The sequence below is a fragment of the Trematomus bernacchii genome, unplaced genomic scaffold (genome assembly GCF_902827165.1).
Source record: "Trematomus bernacchii unplaced genomic scaffold, fTreBer1.1, whole genome shotgun sequence".
Classification (NCBI taxonomy): Eukaryota; Metazoa; Chordata; class Actinopteri; order Perciformes; family Nototheniidae; genus Trematomus; species Trematomus bernacchii.
Genome location: NW_022988043.1, coordinates 3,983,652 through 4,003,738, shown reverse-complemented (window position 1 = coordinate 4,003,738; position 20,087 = coordinate 3,983,652). Strand labels below are relative to the sequence as shown.

The following is a 20,087-nucleotide window of genomic DNA, read 5'->3' as shown; positions in this document are numbered from 1 at the left end:
GCAGATTACACAATTGCTAACCATATGCTAACAAGTTAAACTGAGATGGTGAGAGTCGTAAACTTTATAAATGCTTAGCAAAATCATGCAGCTACAGTATGTAATTGTGAGCAGGCTAGCAGACTCGTTAAACACTGCATTCAAACATTGCTGTTCCCAAGGAGCTACGTAGGCCAGTCATAAACAAGCAGGCAAACATTTTTTGAAGGCTTATTCATTTACCTCACAATCATTGCAATGATAACTTTCCAGAGTCGTTATTCAGTATCTGAGTACTACAAACTGTTGTGCTTAAAACATAAATAAAGAAATTAATTAATCCGTCATCAAAACAGGACCTTGTTGTCTCTGTACCTAAAACAAGCTTCTCCTCAAATGCATGTCCTTGATCCGTTTTAATTCAGGGTCCCCTCTAATTCTTGTCAAATAATGTCTTAGTATTATTCATACATCTTGGCTCAACTCCTCCCAAGCTTCATAATTCATAAAAAAACAGGCTTTCCAACAAGCAATTCTGTGACAACATGCCTTTTTTTGACGTTGATCAACTTTTGTTCAAACAAAAGACCTACAAAGCTCCAAGCAGCACAGCATCAGAGAAGGCACAGGCTATAAATGATCATCATACAGCTTTCACAATATGCTACAAATGAATAGTGAACACATGATGAATATGCTAATACATTCTACAGTATGGAGGAAATAAAATAATTGAAGCGCGTTTGATGTTTCACATAAACCCCAGAGCACAGCTTGAAAAAAGGACTTTCATCTCTCAAAAAGGCCTTCACAAACAATACACCCAAGCTGGCTATTAGAGATGATGAAGAGACAGAATACTGCAGAGCTGTTTCAAAATGCATCACAGACTCGGAGAACACATCTGGCTCAAAAAATATCTGATAACAAAGCATACGAATATGATAAGAAGGGAACTTTTCGTTTTAACGCTTGTACCACTGAGGCTTTAGATGTGAAAAACTCTCAAAAAGGCGTTGTCATACCTGAACATCAAAGTCGGAGAGATCTGTAAGAGCATTATCTGCTCATTAACAAATACCCAGAGATCACAGACCCTAATAATGAGGATGACAGGCTGGCATTAAGCTGGTTTAACAGCATTATACGTAACAATATTGCGGCCCCCCTGCTCCACTCCAAAAAATAACACATTAAAGCTCATTTTCTATACCGAGATGAGACTGGTTTTCCCAGAATGCAGTTTTTATAATGAGCTACACAAGTGAATAGCGACTCGGATTCCCTTAAAGGTGGGGTAGGTAAGTTTGAGAAACCGGCTCGAGATACACTTTTTGTTATATTCCATGGAATGCTCTTAACATCCCGATAGCAATGAATATCTTAAGTGCTTTGACAAAAAATCCATAAAGAAATGTCATCTGTGGAAGCCGTAGTACTGTAAAAAGCACGACCAATCATTTTAGCCGGCCCGGCTAAAATAACTGGATGGCCTACCTGCCTGTCAGCCTTCCATCTGTGCACAAACTTATCTCGTGCCCTCATTGGTCATGTGCGCGTTCGTGTGTGTTTGAGGAGGGGCTCTGTAAGGAAGTGGCAGATTTTTTCCGGTTGTGTATTTTCAAATTCTAGCGCACTCGAGCTGGTTTCTCCAAAATTACATACCCCACCTTTAAGTCTTCGATCTCTTTGTCGGCATCTGTGATGGGTGAACAAAAGCGGGGGGGGGGGGGGGGGGGGGGGGGGGGTGTGCTGGTAGGGAGGCAGGGGGACACTGATTGAGGAAAGGAAAGTAGGGAAAGTGCAGTTAAAGGAAGTGAAAAGGGGATTTTCTCCCCGAAGTCCACTGAGACAAATGTAACATTTGTGATATTGGGCTATATAAATAAACATTGATTGATTGAATGGGAGTTAAGAAGGTGGACAGTAATTGACAAAAGTAAGGATGAAAGGATAAAGGGAAGAAGGAAGGGAAAAGAAAGGGACGAGGGATGAGAGAATAAAAGGTGAAGTGGATCAAGGAGAAAGACAGGGAGGTGTACAAGAGTAAGGAGGGAGGGAGTACTGAAGGAGGCATGTGATGAGTGGAGGTTTTCTGCCAAATAACAATAAAAAAAGAGGATGTCTCACTTCTGCCCGAGCTTAAAAGTGAACACTGCAGTAAAACCACGCTAATACAGTTTTGCTGCCAGCAAGACAAAGTGGTAGTGAGGGAAAGTGGCTTAACTCCCACTGCAACCGTCCTGACCCTCAGCCCCTTCAACTCTACACAACTCTCCCACACCCAGGACATAGGAGCTGGCCAGTCACTGTGCACTTATGCAGAGTATGCAGTTACTTGGGTCACAAAGAACAGTCAGAGTGGAAGAAATCTTGAGAAAATGAAGTTTTAGTCCTGTCCACCTGCCAACTCCTGCACTGCAGTGAAGCAACAGACCCTGAAACAACCTTCTGACTCGCTGGGTGTCGTGACCGCACTCAGCTGAGGAGCTGCAGCTCTGCCAAGGGTTGCTTTCTGACTCACTTGGTGTGTGTAATCACTTCATGCACATGGGACTGTGTGTGTGTGTGTGTGTGTGTGTGTGTGTGTGTGTGTGTGTGTGTGTGTGTGTGTGTGTGTGTGTGTACACGAGTATATGTGTGAGAACACCAGAAGTGGCTGAATAGGTGAGTCTGCCTCTGCGTGTTTCACCGCACAATTGCATCCACTTCACACCACTTCAGCTTCATATAGTCCAGCAGGTATGCCTCGTTAGTGTGTCAGCACCATGCAGGGCTGTCATCAGGGCATGGGAGTAGGTGGCACAAACACACACGCAAGCACGCCTTGGCTTCACATGCCACAGGGCAGCTCTGCCAAGGAGAGGTGTCAGGGTTACAAGGAAACAGGTTTCTTGTTAGCAGAGGAGTCACTTTCACACATGGAAAAACTAAACCCTGCAAGGTTAATTTTTGCCTTGAAGACAGCAGATATGGGTTGCTGTCGGATAAAGCTAAAATCACTGACAGCTTATTTGGTTGATGCAGCCTTTGACAACATGTTTAACGTTTCCTTCTGAGGTATAACATTTGCTAATTCCCTGGGATTCTTGCCCGATTTCCCCTGTGCACTACAGAGGCTTTTTATTGTATCACAACATTTCTTCCAATTTCAGACAGCCGCCAAGAGATGACTTCTTATGCCTGGGTGCTACAGAGTTTCTTATCCTGGCAGCAGTCCAGTTTGAACACAGCGCTGCCAATAAATACTGCAGAACATGTACTGCACAACATATAAAAACTAAAAGAAATTATGCCTGGATTTGAAAATGTAAAAATAAGATGTATGTGATGATGAATGATGTATGGATGATGTATGTATCAATAATTTAAAACGCATTTTCACTATAGAGGTAGAGAGGGTAATAAGTACCAACGTTATTAAGGTAAAGAACTGCTATGATCATATTGTGTTATACATTACAGGTAGCAGAATGTGGTTGGTACAAACAATATTGTTTCTTTAGGAAGAAAGCTTTGACTCGTTTTCCTTTTTCATTACTGGATTTTCTTTTAACAATAATTAAACTTGCTACAGTTCGGTGCCTTTCTTCAGACTTTGACCAAATTAAGACTGAAACATGGAAATCTGATATGAAATCATAAAGTGAATAAGAGTTCTGATTTTTTTTAAAATATTTATTCATTTAGTCTTACTCATAACTGAGTATTTTTTAAAAGAAGTGCATTCAAAATTGTACTTAAGTGAAAGAGAAAAAATGATACCATCAAAATATACTTTAAGTACCAAAAGCAAGCAAGCAATTGTAGATGAGTAAAAGTAGCATCATCATCATTTGAAACAGTACAACATCCATTTTTTACAGAGCTCGAGTATGTACTTAGATACATTACATCACCAATACATTATTCTTTCTGAAATTGTTGTGGCAAAATGTTTCCGTTTTTGTTTTACAATTGGCCTTTACTTCTACAAGGAGACAAAGTAATGCTTTTGTATTACTTGATCTTTTCATTAGTCTGTTGCAGATGATGAGTGGATGACATTAATGTAAAATCAATATTGTTATGTTTCCAAATGATTCCCAACACATTACTTGGCACTACAGCTGACCTTGCACCGCAGACTGCATTGCTCCTCCCTCCATTTAATACAAGTGACACACACACAACACACACACACACACAAACACACAACACACACACCCCAGCATGATGCACTATTCATCTGTGACAACACGATACATCTGGTCAGACGTCACATGACAGAAAATCAGTGAAACCATTTTGCCGGCTCAGCGGAAAGCAGATTGATGGCCGTCAGAGGAGAGGAGAGGAATAGCTCACGCGTTCTTCATGAGATGACCTCTGCCACACATACATGCAACGCTAACCGATACATGACTGAATCATGAATCAATCACGGTCAGGTGTGTGTTTAATGCACCATGACTGAACACAAACTACATTTATCAAATGACGACAGACTAAGGTTTAATTATGTGATAACTAGACAGCATGGTATATATATGTATAGTAGTATAATGTAATAGCACTTATGTATGTAATAATCTGCTGCATTTTGTTATACACAGCCTGAACGCAATATTTAATAAATCCAGCCAAAATCGATGTCTTCAATCAGAAAAAATAAGGTAAGATAAGATTTACTTTATTGATCCCAATTTGGGAGTTTTTTTTTGTCACAGCAGCATGTAAACAAGGGCCAATTTACAGCTATACGTTTTTTAAAGTAGGATATTAATTAGGTTAAGTGTGCGAGAAATAGCATATTAAATGAAATATATAGTGTTAAGACAGTAATGGATTCTGGTTGTTGAAGGGAAAAGTGGTGGAGTCCAGTTAAATAAAGTTCTTATCTTATTCTTATCTCATTTAAAAAGGCCAGGGAAAGTGTAACATATAGCATCCATAAGATGTGTTTTCCAAATTCCATTAGATACCTTTATTGCGGTGATATTACATAATGTGTTGTTACGAGGTCAATTCTATAAAGAGGATGGTTTTATGCTTGAACCCCCCCATCCCAAACTCTTACTGTGAGGTTAGACATCATTCATTTCTGACTCACAGCCATACAAGCTGTAGGCCTAGAAGCTATGTATTCTTCTTTCTGTGTCTTTGTATGCACCGCATATAGCAAAGCAAATTCCTCATACTGTATGTGTAAACCTACTTGGTAATAAAACCAATTCTGATTCTGATTAGGTGGATATTATATACTAATCATACACAACGTGGATTAGGTATTAAAGAATATATTATTATAATTATAATTATACTGAAAAATTAGTTAAAATCAATGTTACAAATGTCGACTAATTTACAACACAATGTCAAGGCTGTTTGTGTGTGACACGGAGAAGGAAAAAATAAATCAAAAAATATTACATTTGACAATTAAAAGCAGTCTGACTCATTGAGATGAACAGCATGCAGTACATGAGATTGCTGAGACAGGCTTTCATTACCCAATTCATAGCTGTCAGACGCAGTCAGGTCTTATCAGAGGAAACGTCTGGCTACATTACAGTAAACTGACTCTGGGCCAGACTACACTGGTCTGCTTTGATCAGCAGTAAAGTGGACTGGATGTGAGATAGGTCAGAGGACACCAGACCACCCTTCAGAGTAATGTATTTTATTGTACCAAAAACCTGCTTCTCCTGAAGTGTATTCTACTTTCCTTAGACGTTTTTTTATTATTAGGGCCAGACCTTTTTCCTGCAAGTGTAATCACTCTTCTTCTTTTTGCCCAAACTACAAAATGCATACAGAGACATTCATTTTCTTTTGTGTTAGCCGGGCCTATTATGCTTCGTGGGAGTATTTCATTTCTTGTAGTGTGTGATATAGGTTTGTGTGCATGTAAATGGTCTGCAAAGGCTAAAATCCCTTAGTTCCCGACAAGAGAGTTTCTCTCCCACACACAAAATAGAGACATGACTATGTAACACTCTAGCGCCCCAACACATTGTGCGTGATAGGCTAAGGGGCGGGACATCTCTACACGGATGACCAATCACAACAGAGCCGGCCGGCTAACCAATCAGAGCAGACTGGACTCTGGTTTCAGACAGAGGGTGAAAAGAGCCATTATGAGAAAAATAAAGACCTTTTTTGAACATTAAAGCATGAAAACACGTCACAGTAGAGGCACATAATGCAAATATGAACCTGAGAATGAGAATGAGAATATTAGGACCCCTTTAATAGCTCACTTAACAGCTCAACATTCAATTATTTATGAATGATGTATTTGTTTGATGTACATTTGACTATGGAATCTATTAAGAGGAACAGAGGATATTCATGAAACCGTGCTTGTTGAGGCTAAATGTCAGAGGCTGGAATAAAATCAGGGCCATGTCCTTGTTGGAAAGTTGATGTTGGATCGCTAAAAGCTTTTATTGAGCTTAAAACCTGAACATGAGTCCAATGAGCTTTATCAAAGCCTGCAGAGGTATAGCAGCGGTACATTGACTTTGGGGGTCAAAGCCTGTAGAGAAACTCATTTCACAAATCCTTTTTTCAGACGTCGTCAGTTCTGTGAAAGAGAGCTGCTGAAATATGAATGATATTGTTACGCGAAATCACGCACCTCTACTTTTTGTCACTCTGATAATGAATCATAATTGCGGGTTGTTTATGTCGTAGAATCAGTTCAAGCGGATTACTTCATGCTCTCGAGGCTATTATAGCTGCAAGAAACATACATAATGCATATGCAACTATGGTGAATACATCATTAATGACTTTCAGGGAAGGCTTAATTACTGAAGAACAGATGAGGGTCAACTTTGAAATTCAATTTATGTTGCAGTCATCAGGGGGAGGGGTGGGCTTATTGGTGCTAAAGTGAAACACCACCCAAAAGACTGCCTCGAAGATCTAAAGCTCAGCCCGAGGCAGCGTATCAAACCATATTTTCTAGAAACAATCAGAGTGTGGAACATTTTCTCCATGGAACTGGAATATAGGGAAGTAGATCGTAATGCAGTAGATTAAGGATTTTAAGTAGTCCTGTTATGTGCCGTTAAATCTGTACACACTTGGGAACCATTGTATGCGACTTTAAAAGCAGTGGTGGAATGTTACTAAGTACATTTACCCAAGTACTGTACTTAAGTAGAACATTTAGGTAATTGTACTTTACTTTGTATTTTCACATTATGCTACTCGATACTTATAGTGCCCTACAATTATTTTAGAAATGTTGTTCCAAGTTACTTTGCAGATTTAGATTATTAACTGTAACTGACTATTTGTACACTGTAGTATTGCTTCTTTAAAGTCCTTATGTTCACCTTTCTTGGATGTTTCAGCTTCTCTGGGCTGTTGTTTGTTTTCACATTTATCTGTAGAAGGAGGAAAAGTGTGCTAGCTTTAACACATGGACGTACTGTAGACACTTTCCAGGCAATTGTACCCCAACAAACAACTTGTCTTATCTGGAAACTTTTTAGTTTCTATGCATGTAGGGGATCTTTTGGTTTTCTTTTTCTTTATATTTTGAAACACTAAAGTCTGCATCTGATCTGACAGTTGTATCCAGACTCCTGCACTGTTTCTCACATGACAGCAGCTGAGGTATGAGAACAAGCAAAGACCACAGTCTGTGGTGAGGAGGACACACGCTGTCCTGGTGATGGGAAGGTTACTTTATTCACCTCATATGCGAGTACTTTGCTCAAGTGTGCTTTATTGCTTGATGGAACACATTTTTCTCCTACAATTACTTCTTGTTGAGCGCTTTTCTGGAATAATAACAATGGTATCACGCTCCCTGGTGACATGTCACTGGTAAGTTTAAAGATTTTCTTTATTAATTGATTCATACTTCCAACCTCCGAACAATGTACAGTTTAACCTTAAAGACATTGTTGAGGTGACATTCACTGTATTATATTTCGTATTGATAATGTCTAACTCAATGCAGCCATAGGAAGGACAGAACAGAGTAGAAGTAATTACCATTGAAGTCTGATAAAAATTCACCTTGACACACAAGTGTTTTAAATCCTGGGGGAGTTTGCGAGCACTCATTAATAAAGAAAAATCTGAGAGTGATGGTGTGTGTCAGCAGCTCCTCTGAGAGCAACAGTGGGGCGTCTGCCAGGAGCATCTGTTTAATATTTTTCACCTCACAGGCTACTGCAGGACGTTCCTCACGCTGACCCGTAACAAGACTTGGACTCTCACCAGGAGCTGTGATTTAGAAGCACTTACAGGTTACACAGAGAAAGGAACAAGATGGTGAGAGACTCGCATTGATATTCTGCTGAGCGCTTGGGCAGAAAACAATCAAAATAAGTGATTGTTCTTAAAAAAAAAAAAAAAGAGTGTGTGAGGGAATGTGCACCAGTGTTACATGCATGCGTTGTCCCATTTCTCCTCTTTTCTTTTTACCAAATAGCCTGTAACCGGCACTCAGAACGCAATGAATTCAACACAAGAAGCCAATCTGAAAACTGCAACCAACCATAAACCATGACAATTCAGTTGATGCTAGGGCTGCGACAGATGCTTACTGTAGGTAAGATAAATACAAAATAGAGCTGTCAACGGGAGAACTATTCCAAAAAGAAACCTCAAGAGATTTTGAGAACAAAAATTAGATATGATCAAGTAATCCATATGAACTATTGAACTTGCAAAAAACTCTAAGATTGAGATGACAAATTCATAAATAAAACGTTTTATTAAGTAACGATATCACTTCACTTAGTGAGGAGGTGCATGGCTATATTACTGCCGTCTGTTGCATTGTAGTTCCCCATGCCCATAGGTATCAGATTTTAAGTAGTTGTTGATTTTTTGTTGAGCCGTTACACTAGCATGGCTAAAAACGTTGCATTAGTCAGCAGTAAAGGTATTTCAAGCTGAAACATTTGTTTCCCAAGCTAATTGAGTATTTGTTTTGCATGTAATATAATAAAGTATGTATAAATGGGCCAATAAATAAGGTTGTGTTTTGGTTGTTGGAGTGTTTCAGTAACTGGCTCATAGCAGAGATGTGACTCCTGCCTGTGTCTTCAGACTTTATGAAGATATTTTTTACCACATCGTCTTACACTGGAAAGACAATGAAGACTGTCTTAGCACAAAGACACTTTTGAAAAAGATATCCAAGTTTCGGCTTTAGCGATTTATCATGCTGCTATGGGTCTAAAGTGGGATAAGTGGGTTGATGCAAAATGCTGACACCATAACAGAAAGTCTCGCGCTGTGTTTCTGTGTTTCACTGAGCCTGATCAAGGGAGATGTTGGTTGATGCAACCGCTGGCAGCCGAGTTGCGTCAGTGCAGCTCTGGTCTCTGTCAAACCATGCTTTCTGTAAATGTTAGACCACACACTCCTGCAGATCAAATACACCCCATCTGTTACAGCGGGAACAGTTTGTACCATTTCAAAATGACAGCTACATCTGGTTTGTATACGGAAAAGCCTGTGCACTATAAAGCTTATTTTTTCTAACCCAAGTAAATCACATTAGCAGGAGAGAAGTGCGAGAATACTTTGACAATTTGATCCTAGATAGTGAGATACATTTGAATACAAGTAACCAGGAGGCGAAAGATAGTTTACTCAAACAGTTGAGAGGGATGATGCCTCATTCCTATCCGAGCAGCAGCAGCCGGCTGAGGCAGACGACAGCTTACGATCTCACTGACCTCCCAGACCGGCCTGATAAGGAAGCGGCGCAGAGAGCAGCTTTAAAGCCGCTTTCCTGATAAAAGAGTATGATATCCACTTTAGAAGTTAAAAGTGGTGACTCGCTGGATCAGAAGTTAAAAGGAAATGCTTCTGCTAACAATGCCAGAGGCTGCCAGAAGCCTGCTGATCACTGTAAAGCAATAAGGATGTGCACAGAGCAGATCAAAGCACTACAACCCTATAAGAACAAATGTCGCAGCCAGGATGATCATTAAAAAGGATCAAATTACGTATTTAGTGCTAAAAAGAATTACTTGATTAATGAATGCATAGAAGATACATTTGCAAAACTGAATTATGTTTAAAAATGTTGCCAAATCTGCTCTAACCGGATTCTGAAATGTTACGATTTGCCCCTTTTGACTGTTTGATTAATCAAATAGTGTTTGGTTTTTGTGCTGTTTGTCTCCGAAATAATGTACAGGTTGAACAATGATGAAAATGACCAAAATAGGTAAAAATATACTTTTGAAATGTGTCATTATGCTGCTTTTTCTTTTTCAGACATTTAAGTCATTGTTTGAGTAAAATGTTATTGTCTTGCTAAATTGCATAGAAATGTAGGAATCTGGTATTGCATTGGCTGCTGGTCAGACCATTTAAATTACTTATTATTCTGGTAGCTTGTGAAATACCCTATATGTATATATTTAGTCAGATAATTGACACAAATATGTCCAGATACAATTAAATAAGCACACTTTGAGGCCTTGGATGGGATGCTTCACAGCACAAAGACAAAAGCTGTTGGTGCAGGGGAATGTGCACAGCTGAGGGTCCTTTCAGTGTTATTATCCCTCCCTCCACCCTGACTGTCACTTTCCATCAGGAAAACGCTCCACCTCTCCCTCTGTTCCCCTTCTCTCCTCACCTCTGTCAGCTCCCCCCCTCCTCCCTCTCCACAGCGCCCCTCCAATCCCTTTCCTGCCGACAAGTGGAATCCAGCCAGCTGCTTGTGGCTATAATGGACCCCTGTGAACAGCGACACCTTAGCACCGCCTCGGTTCAGCACCACTGTGATTCTGTTTGTCCTTCACTAACTAATTATGCTAATGACTAAAACCTCTAAGAGAAAAATTACTTGGTCATTATACGTCATGTTTGTTTATCATTGTAACATGTGACTGAGGATAAGGTCCGGAAGTGAACTGCAGAGTAAAATTAGGAAAGACAATACATTTACGATGTAACAAATAGGGGGAAATTCCATGATTCTCAATACTCAATACAAACCATTGTAAAAGACAAAAAACAGCAAATAATATGTACTTCAATTTAAACTGCAATCTGGATTTATGTGAATGTATTATTAACCTCTCATAATCCACCCCAAGAGCTCCAACACATTGTATGTGATAGGCTAAGGGGCGGGATATCAGAGCTGACCAGCTAACCAATTAGAAGAGGCTGGTTTCAGACAGAGGGCGAAAAGAGGTGTAAACATGTCTCAGTAGAGGCACAAAATACAATTATGACAAAAAAATGTGCACCCATTTAAAGTGTTTATGTTTTTCTGTGCTGGCAACTGTTCTTCTTCTTCTTCCTCCTCTGGCCTTTAACAGCAGACTAAAACACTTGTAGGTCCAATACAGTCATATTTTTAGAATTTGCCACTTACTAGGTCCCAAAAAATTGGATCTCTTAACAGAACATAACAAGCACATGTGCTTCACTTGTAGACATATATCAAAGCGGCTGGTTCTGTCTCGTTTGAATACCTTCTCGTTTCTTGACGTTTCTATTCTAAATCTACACTTTAGAGCCTTTGGGCTACACTCTTTGCTCATTCTGCTTTCTTCTGACGCAAGTGGGATTTCACATTGAGGGCTGATGCATACAGCACCTGACCTCTAGCACGTACATAGCGGGAATCCTTTTTACAGCTTCCTCCCACAGACCACCAAAACAGTTCCCACACGCATTACTACATACTCAACTACATTAAACAAGTACACCTAAAGCACCCCCTCTTCAACAATGTGCAGCATTTCAGTCTATATGCTCTGCAAGTTTCCAGGCAGTACGCAAACCACAACCACAACCACAGCGACTGTTGTTTTTCAGCTTAACACAAAACAGACGTGAGAACATGACCATCTCCTCTATGATTTCTGGGGTTTTTCAATGTAATTAGTCAGGGAGGGCTGTTAGTCGAGGGAAATGGGCCAGAGGAGAGGAGGTTCTCACGCCTGTGGAACCAAAACAAACAAAGCCCTGCTCCGGTAACACAGCAGCAAACAGCCGCTGATAGGGGTTATCTGTGCAGTCACTCATGGGCCATTTCACAGCACTGAGCACCGAGCAACTGTAATGGCCCCTGCAACTCAAGGAACACAAACACAAGAAAGTATGAGACACACTACATGCTTTTTCTGTGATTTTAAGTTAAACTGTACCATTGTCTCCTGTAAGAAAATGTAATGAGACTGCTACTATTTCTTTTCCGTTTTTCAAATAAGGATGAAATAGTTTTCTGAAATCAAATCATCCATACACTTCGGGATGTTGTTTCCCTTGGCAGCAGTAAACTGAGATCTACTAACAGACGTTACTCAAAGACATTAAGTAAACCTTCTGTAGTTAACAAACATTGATCAAAGAGGTGTTGTTCTCTGGAAATAAAGCCCACATTGCATTTACTCTTAACCACAAATAATTGAATCCTACAATAACTGATACTTCATGACGCTGTGTCTGCTGTATGGCGCCGAGCATGTAGCGTGCAGTCAGGACTTTTTTAATGAAGTAATCTCACAGTCTGTTTACAACAATAAACATTTAAGAGCACCAATTATCTTGTTAAATTTGTAGTCTATTCCCGATTAGAAGCTTACATGCCTAATGGAAGCCATTTAGCCTAACTTGCAACAACATTACATTTGGTGTAGAAGCTGCTGATGACCTGCTTTCTCTCCATGATGGCTCCAGTTGTGGTAACGGCAAAAACCCGTCTGTCAAAACTGAAACTCCCCCTGAAAAATTGTTTTAAAAAAACTCACATTCATCGCATGTAATTAAAAGCACAACACATTCACAAATATTAGGACTTTGAAAATAGATAATAATGTTGGCGTTTGAAACTTAATTGATGTTGTTAGTACCCACCCACGCAAGTATTGAACCAATCAAATTACAGAACCAATATTGTTAGTTGGTACCAAAAACACTCCTTTTTTGCTATCAAAATTCTTAGCCAAATCCGTTTATGAGTAACAACATACAAGGACTTACCCAGATTTCTTAACAAAAATACATCTTAATTTCAGTCAAACATTAAAGGTTTAAGTTTTAAGTTAATATAACATCAATGCACACATTTGCAACGATTAAAGGGTAAATAAAAAAACTAAATTTGGTCTCTTTCACCTGTCAATCAATTCACTAATTACACATGTATATTCACATTACGCTGTAAGTTAATGTCACTTCTATTCGGTTGTGTCTTTTGACTGTCTTTACTGTGCTTTAATAACAAGCCTGCTATAAAGTATATCCTTCTAGCATTAACATAACTATAGAACTACATCAGTAGCCAACAGAACCTGTCTTCATTTAAGAATAATACTCATGTTTTGAATGATGCAGCTGTTAGGTATCTTTCATGAATGCTTACTTGCTGGTCCCTCTGCTTTGTGCCACCTCTCCATCATGAGAGAAAATACATAAGAGGTAAATGCTTAAAAGCCAAGCAGCAAAAGCAATAGCTGCAGTGTGGAATCCATCAGACAGGCCACAAGTGTTGGTATATGATGGAGATGGCAGATAAGCCCATGTGTTTAGCTATGGGAGTGGGTGTAGTGAAAGCGGATCAGTCCACAGCAGTGTTTAGAGGTTCAAACGCCCCTCTGGGGAGGAGAACGGATCGATCCTGCATGGCTCTGAGCCAATCCTCTCCCTGCCTTCAGCCAGAAATTCATCCACACTATATATAAGCCTCTAAGCCTTCAGTCATACTGTATAATAAAGCACTGGGGTACAGGATTTCGCCATATACTTTTGTGCTTCACCAGTAGCTGTATTATGAAACCCATGCCCTGTGTTTATGAGCCAACTAAATAAAGATTTGTTTAGGTGGCTTTTCACAGAGAACCCTGCCGCATCGCCTTGTGGTGCATGCGTTGTCGTCATGATACTTTGATTAGAGGGAGCCATGGAGATAAACTGTAACTGCTCCGTTCTCATTAGTCGGAGTGAGTCTGCGAGGTTCCCACCCACAGGAGCTCCTCCCAAACCCACACGAGGAACAGGGCACCCCAACACAGCCTGCAGGGACAGGACACAAACACCACAGCTGCCACAGCACCGTCATCAGCACTCACACTCAGGGGACAGCAAGCACACTCAACCCTCTTTCCAGCAATAAACAGCCTCAGAGGACGATATAAGTGGCACAGCAACAAAATGGGGTTTCCCTGCAGGGACACTCCATGGGCCTTCAACAGAGAGTGTGACATGGTGAGCGACAAACATCCAAAGTGAAACAGATGCATCACAATCCATGTTTAAACAAACTCACTGATGCCCTTTGTGTAAACAGGCGGTAAACATCCCTAGAGCCTGAAAGCTAGGCTAGTTAGGATCGATGGCTGCGGCCTGGTAGAGGTCAGCCCCTATTTGGGGGACAGGAAAAAGGAAATTGGATGAAGAGGAGGCAGCAGGTGTCCGGGCTGTTGTCCGTCAGGCAATGCTGTGACAGGTTTATCCCAGCCGAGGGGGAATGTTACACACCGAACGGCACAATGAGGACCGATAAACGTCAGGCCTAGCCTCAGCGCCGTGGTAATGGCTGACAAACGGCTCAGTGGCTCATCTCACAGTCAGTCAAACACAGACATACTGAAGCTTTGTGTTTTGTTCTATCAGACGGGAAAACACCGACGGCTCTCCTGACAGTCATGCAGACATAAAACCGCTCCCATCTACAGCATTTCAAACATTAAAGGAAAAAAACATCTTGAAAACACTAATATATCTATTGCTATACTGTATGCTGTCTATAGCCCATTCATTAAGTGCTCAATCAATTTACTTGACATATGGGTTCAAAGCCTTTCCAAGGCCTTTATTTGCCTTTACACATGTTACGATTTTTTTTATGTAGCACTTCTGTTATATATAAATATTGTAGGCATCGGATAATACAAAATACTTTCTACATGTTGGGATTGTTCTGATCATGTATAATTAAGATGTCCCATTTATTGTGTCTGTTTTCCTCTTTCTACAGCATGAATTCAACAGCAATGCAATCCAACTTACTGAATAATGTCATGGTTTCTTTTTTATAAAACAGTCTGACCATTAATTTTCATTCATATTTATTTTAAAAAGGAGCAAGTACATGGCTTCGCCCAAAGCCACATACCACAGAATGTATAGCGTGAGCTAGTTTGCAACGCCCATCTGTAGCTGGGCTAATATAAACACACTCGCAGTGTAACAACTAGGCAAATAGATGACTACTACTTATTACAATTGTAGGGATTTTTGCTGATTTTAACAATGTATTACATTTTTACTGTTATTTCACAAATCACAAATGCAAATGTAAATGATGCAATGCAAAATAATCAAAGGTGACATAATGCAGATTAATGCATAGTGAGGTCACCTTTTGTATATCCTATGTGTATGACCCTGTGCCTCTGGTAACGCTCTAATGTTACAGAACGCCTTCAAAACCAAAACGTATCTGACTTACAGAGAGAGTTTGACTCAATTATTGTGGATTTAATCAATGGGGTCTTCAATTAAATTGAAGACCCCACCTGTTCATCAAGCCTCTAACAGAAATAACAATCATTAGCTTGATTTATAACTGACTCTTACACAGTGATGTATAGCTGTATCAGACATAGAAGAATAATTCAGGCAGCTGAGATTTGTCCAATGCTGCTTCCTCCAGATGTCTAAACCTCCTCCATACTTCTGCTTCAAACACTGAGACAGCAGGGAGGTTAATACACACACAAAGACGAACAGAGAGTGTGTTTAGCTTCAGTGGAGCACGGCAAAAAAAACATCTGGTCTAGTTTTAAAAAGGTAGCAGTCATCACAGAGAATTATAGTCCACCAAATAAAGGCTGTGCTGGGAGGATTTTACTCTAAAGTGACATGGTATTATAACTTTTATACTACTACCGTTACCAGAAGTAATTGTTCCCTCACTCAAGATAATGTTGGTCCCATGCTCTACTACAGAACCCATATTCGGCATAAAACACTTTTGAATCGCCACTCAGTATAGCGTAGTGGAAGGGGTTCAATATCGAATATATATCTAGATTCTTCCATAAACTGCATATTCTTTCCATTATGTGGAGGGAAATAAATTGAGGTGAATCGATGATTGAAGAACACAGGCCCTTTATCACTAACCACTATTGTGATTGCCACACTTAGATCTGAATGACAACACGTTTGATGAATACAATCAGCAGAAAGAGTGAGGAGTGTCGCACCGAGCAACAGCGCTCATCTGCCTGATGAATGATGCACAGCTCCTTCAACATTGTGACCTTTGGGAAGGTCATTAGAGCAGCCGCATAAAGACACTCCTGGATGAGTAAATCACTGCTACACTTGTCATTTTTGTGTGCAGTTTGTTGAAACGCATCTAAATCACAACCAGTGGCTTATCCACGAGAGCACCAAATCAGACGGGACATTCAGGACTCATTAATTCCCCTGAAAGTTACATAAGATCTGTGTAGCAACCAAAACAAGGGTTGCTCTGTTTCAATCAGTTCCAATGTTAACAGTATATTATATCACTTGTGGTGAGGACACAGAAATAAAAATAAATGTATTTACCTATTTTATATTTGATCTGCTGGGTGAACAGGCCAAAAATGTATTGATGACTATTGTGTTTATTATCTGTACTTTGTTTGAAACCCCTTTTAGCGACATCCATGTACATTGACTTGTAAATGTCACATCTCTTACCCGTGTCTTGTCGAAACTGGTGCATGGACTGCAGGTCGATGATGTAGGCAGTGAGCTGGGCATCCACCTGCCCCAGGACTACAGTTCCCCGAGCATCCCCCTTCAGTACATTCTCAACATGGTGGCAAACCACGGCACTGTAGGGCCTCCAGCGGCCATGTTCGTTCATCCACTCCCAGACCACCACCCTGGCAAGGTTCTGAGGAGGGTATCCCAGACCATTGACAGGTACCAGCAGCCCTGATCCTGGACGAGCCATCTCCTTTGTGGTGTCTGCGCTTCAGCTACTGGCTATGTCCCACGCTAGAACAGCACTGCAACTGTCAGTCAACTGACACACTGGAACATTTTCATCACCGCCAAACAGATAAGGCTTGAATCAGCTATTAGTATAGTACTCCTCGATTATCTCATGCTGCTCTCACGCAGGCAGCTCTGCAGGAGTCATGGTCTACAGGTGCTTTGTGACTGCTGGCTCTTTGATCAGCCAAAAGCAGCCTCTGGCCTCTTGTGTCTTGGTGTTTGAAGTGGCAGACGATGATGATGATGATGGTGATGATGATGGTTATGATTATGAGATTTGCATTGGTGACAGTCTTAGTCCTCCACAGCCGACCACAGCAGATCAGCAGCAGGTAGACAGGAGAAGTTCTCTAAACAAGAGACAAGGAGCAGAAACACACTGGTAAACAAATGCTGTGATCAATCCCATGAGTTATGTCTTAACAGTCAGTCACTGCTTTATAGGAGATAACACAAAACGGAAACAGTTCTGTGCCATAGTCCCATTAGTCGCCTCTAGGCAATACTGTTTACATACAGTGCGGTGACAAAAAAATGTATACGAGCTTTTTCAGCAGCAAAATAATAGTGACTGTCATCAGATTTGTGTAGAGGGGACAAAGCAGTGTGCAAAAATAGCAAGAGGCTGTCATGATCGTAGCAGACAGAATCTCACTGTTTTCAACACAAGCTTTTCAGGTGCAGTAAATGCAAAGACTGGTCTGTTGCTTCTCACTACTATAACTCATCATACTGAATGTTTTCATGGCATGCAAATTGTTTTTTTTATTCTGGCGATACAGACCTGTAGGCTGCAGTTGTGGTGCCACACATCTCTCAGGTAGAGGCTGCATTTCACAGGCTCCGGCCGAAAATCAGATTGCAAAAGAAAAAAAACCGAGGTGCAAAATGTCGAAACGCACCTGCTTTTTCACATCTGTGATTTGTACGTTTCCCCGTATCATTTAAACTGAAATCTTCCTTCACACCCACCTCCTACAGCTCCAGTAATCCACTGTTATTGCAGAAAGCCAAGACGTCGTTTTATTCCCGTGGATCTGCTACAGACTACAGCAGCTTGTTGGTCCGCTCTGTCAAAGTGAATGCATGCCCCAGTTGCACGGTTTTCAGTGTGTGAGATGCAGAGCCATTTCGCCTTGGACGCGCATGACTGCCTGTAACGAGAGACAGCATGCGTGCAAACAGTAAACACGCATTTTATGCCGCCCGCAAATTACGCAAAAAAAATATCCTGGCGCACCTGTATGGATATCCGTTGAAAATCATCCAAAGTGTCAATTACATCAAAACAAAATTATACAACTTCCGGTATCTGGTTTCAAAATAAAACCCCTGTTTACTAGATAATAATTTACTGGTTACGGTACACTGCTAACATAAACAAGAAGAACATAAATAAACATACTGTATATTACCATACCATTTAGTATGCCATACAAACTAACTCCATATGTTGTGTATCCTGCATGCAACAGTGTTTACGTTGCAAGACTAGATGCAGTATATAAAAGTAATAGAACAACTTTGATTTGTAAAACAGCTTGCTTTTCTGGATTTTCTGACCCACAATCCTTTGCACAACAGATAACTGGGCAATAAAGTCAAAGTGTAAAGGGCAATATTAAGAGCAGAAGAAGAAATATACCCCAAATGTATGAATGCTGCATGCAACAGTATACTTAGTAAGTGCAATTACAAAACCTACTCACGTAAAAGGTATTTGCGATTTGAAACGCTTTTATTTATTTATTATTTTTGGAATATGCATCCTATGAAATCAATCAGGTAGACATCTGCTACTCTGCATATACATGTTTGTCTATATATGTTTATAAACTCAAATGTATTGTTGGTTTTTATGTATCTTTCCCAATAGTATAATGTATGAAAACCCAAAGCATTCATTGGTAGTATTGACTAATCTCTGGGCCTTCTGAGGCCTTGTTGTCACTCTACTTCTTGAAATCAGTGCAAATTAACCTGTTGCCAAATAACACTAAAACCTACTGTATGGATGATGGGGATAGCTTAGATGAAATAACTTACTTCAGAAGCATTACTATGATTTGTGAAATTGTGACCATACTACAATAGGGACTTCACTGAAGGCATTGTGATATTGAGATTTGAAAGAAAACTACATCAACAATTTATAACCATGAACCTGAGTATTCTGAGGGTCCTGTGCTGTGGAGGACATCCTGCCTAGTTTCTGTACCTAAAACGCTATGTCCTTGTGGCTACAAGGACTTTTAATGCACACTTTGTATTCATTTTATGTTTATGTAAATATTTATTCAGCCTATTTTAATTATATTACGGTGCAACTGTCATGAAGCCTAATTTCCCCCTGGGATTAATGAGGTATTTTGATTGAGCAATTATCACATCCCTGCAGAACATCTAAAATATGCTTTATGCATTTTGTTTGTTTTGTGTGATTGATTTTTTTTCAAAATAATATCGTTTCTTCAACTATTCACACGACAGAGGCTAAATCTGCCATGGTTGGTCAAAGACATATAGGCCTACTCTTGAAGCTCATCTGAAAGAAAATAGAGGAACAAGACAAATCTTCTTCAAACATTGCAAACATCATTATTTATTTGAAGTAGGGCACCATCGTGTGGCGTTTTGTAATAATTACATCTTCTACAGGAAATCGTTTTCTCTCCACGTTTCAACATTATAATTTATTTACTACAACATTTATTTGACAGCTATAGGTGCTGTTCACTTTTTACAGATTCATATTCTCTCAAAAATATGACTTTATTCAACAACCATCAACTGATGATTTATTATAATAGATTATTAAGCTATCGGCCAGTAAAAAAAAGCCGTTTTACATTACGGGCCTTTATTCTCATTTTTAAATAATGATATTGTAATAATATGGTTATTAACCTGAAATCGTCCATTCTGCATAACAGAGTAGGTTAGGTCGATTATTATGCTAATATGTCTAACTAAGCTACACTTTATCCTACCTCTGTAAACTCCAGAAACTAAAAAAAGCCAAACTGACTCATTTTTTATTTACCTGAGTAAATAACAGAAAGATCTTAAAGAAGCAAACCCACCAAAAAGCATTAGACATTTGATTTTAGAGCGAAACT

At 39.9% G+C, this 20,087-nt stretch overlaps 1 protein-coding gene across 3 annotated transcripts in view; it reads right to left on the bottom strand.

Moving 5' to 3' along the window:
- dtx1 (deltex 1, E3 ubiquitin ligase) overlaps positions 1 to 18,231 on the bottom strand; it is a 45,744-nt gene extending 27,513 nt beyond the window's left edge. Inside the window, exons 1-2 of one of the 3 annotated variants that reach the window (XM_034117735.1) lie at positions 17,753 to 18,231; positions 16,666 to 17,318 (exon numbers count right to left, since the gene is read on the bottom strand). In XM_034117735.1, coding sequence (XP_033973626.1) covers positions 16,666 to 16,924 — 259 coding nt within the window. In that variant the 5' untranslated portion in view covers positions 16,925 to 17,318; positions 17,753 to 18,231. The remainder of the gene's footprint in view (positions 1 to 16,665; positions 17,319 to 17,752) is intronic. The other 2 variants (XM_034117733.1, XM_034117734.1) reach the window with 2 other exon arrangements.
- Between the last annotated feature and the right edge of the window lie 1,856 nt (positions 18,232 to 20,087).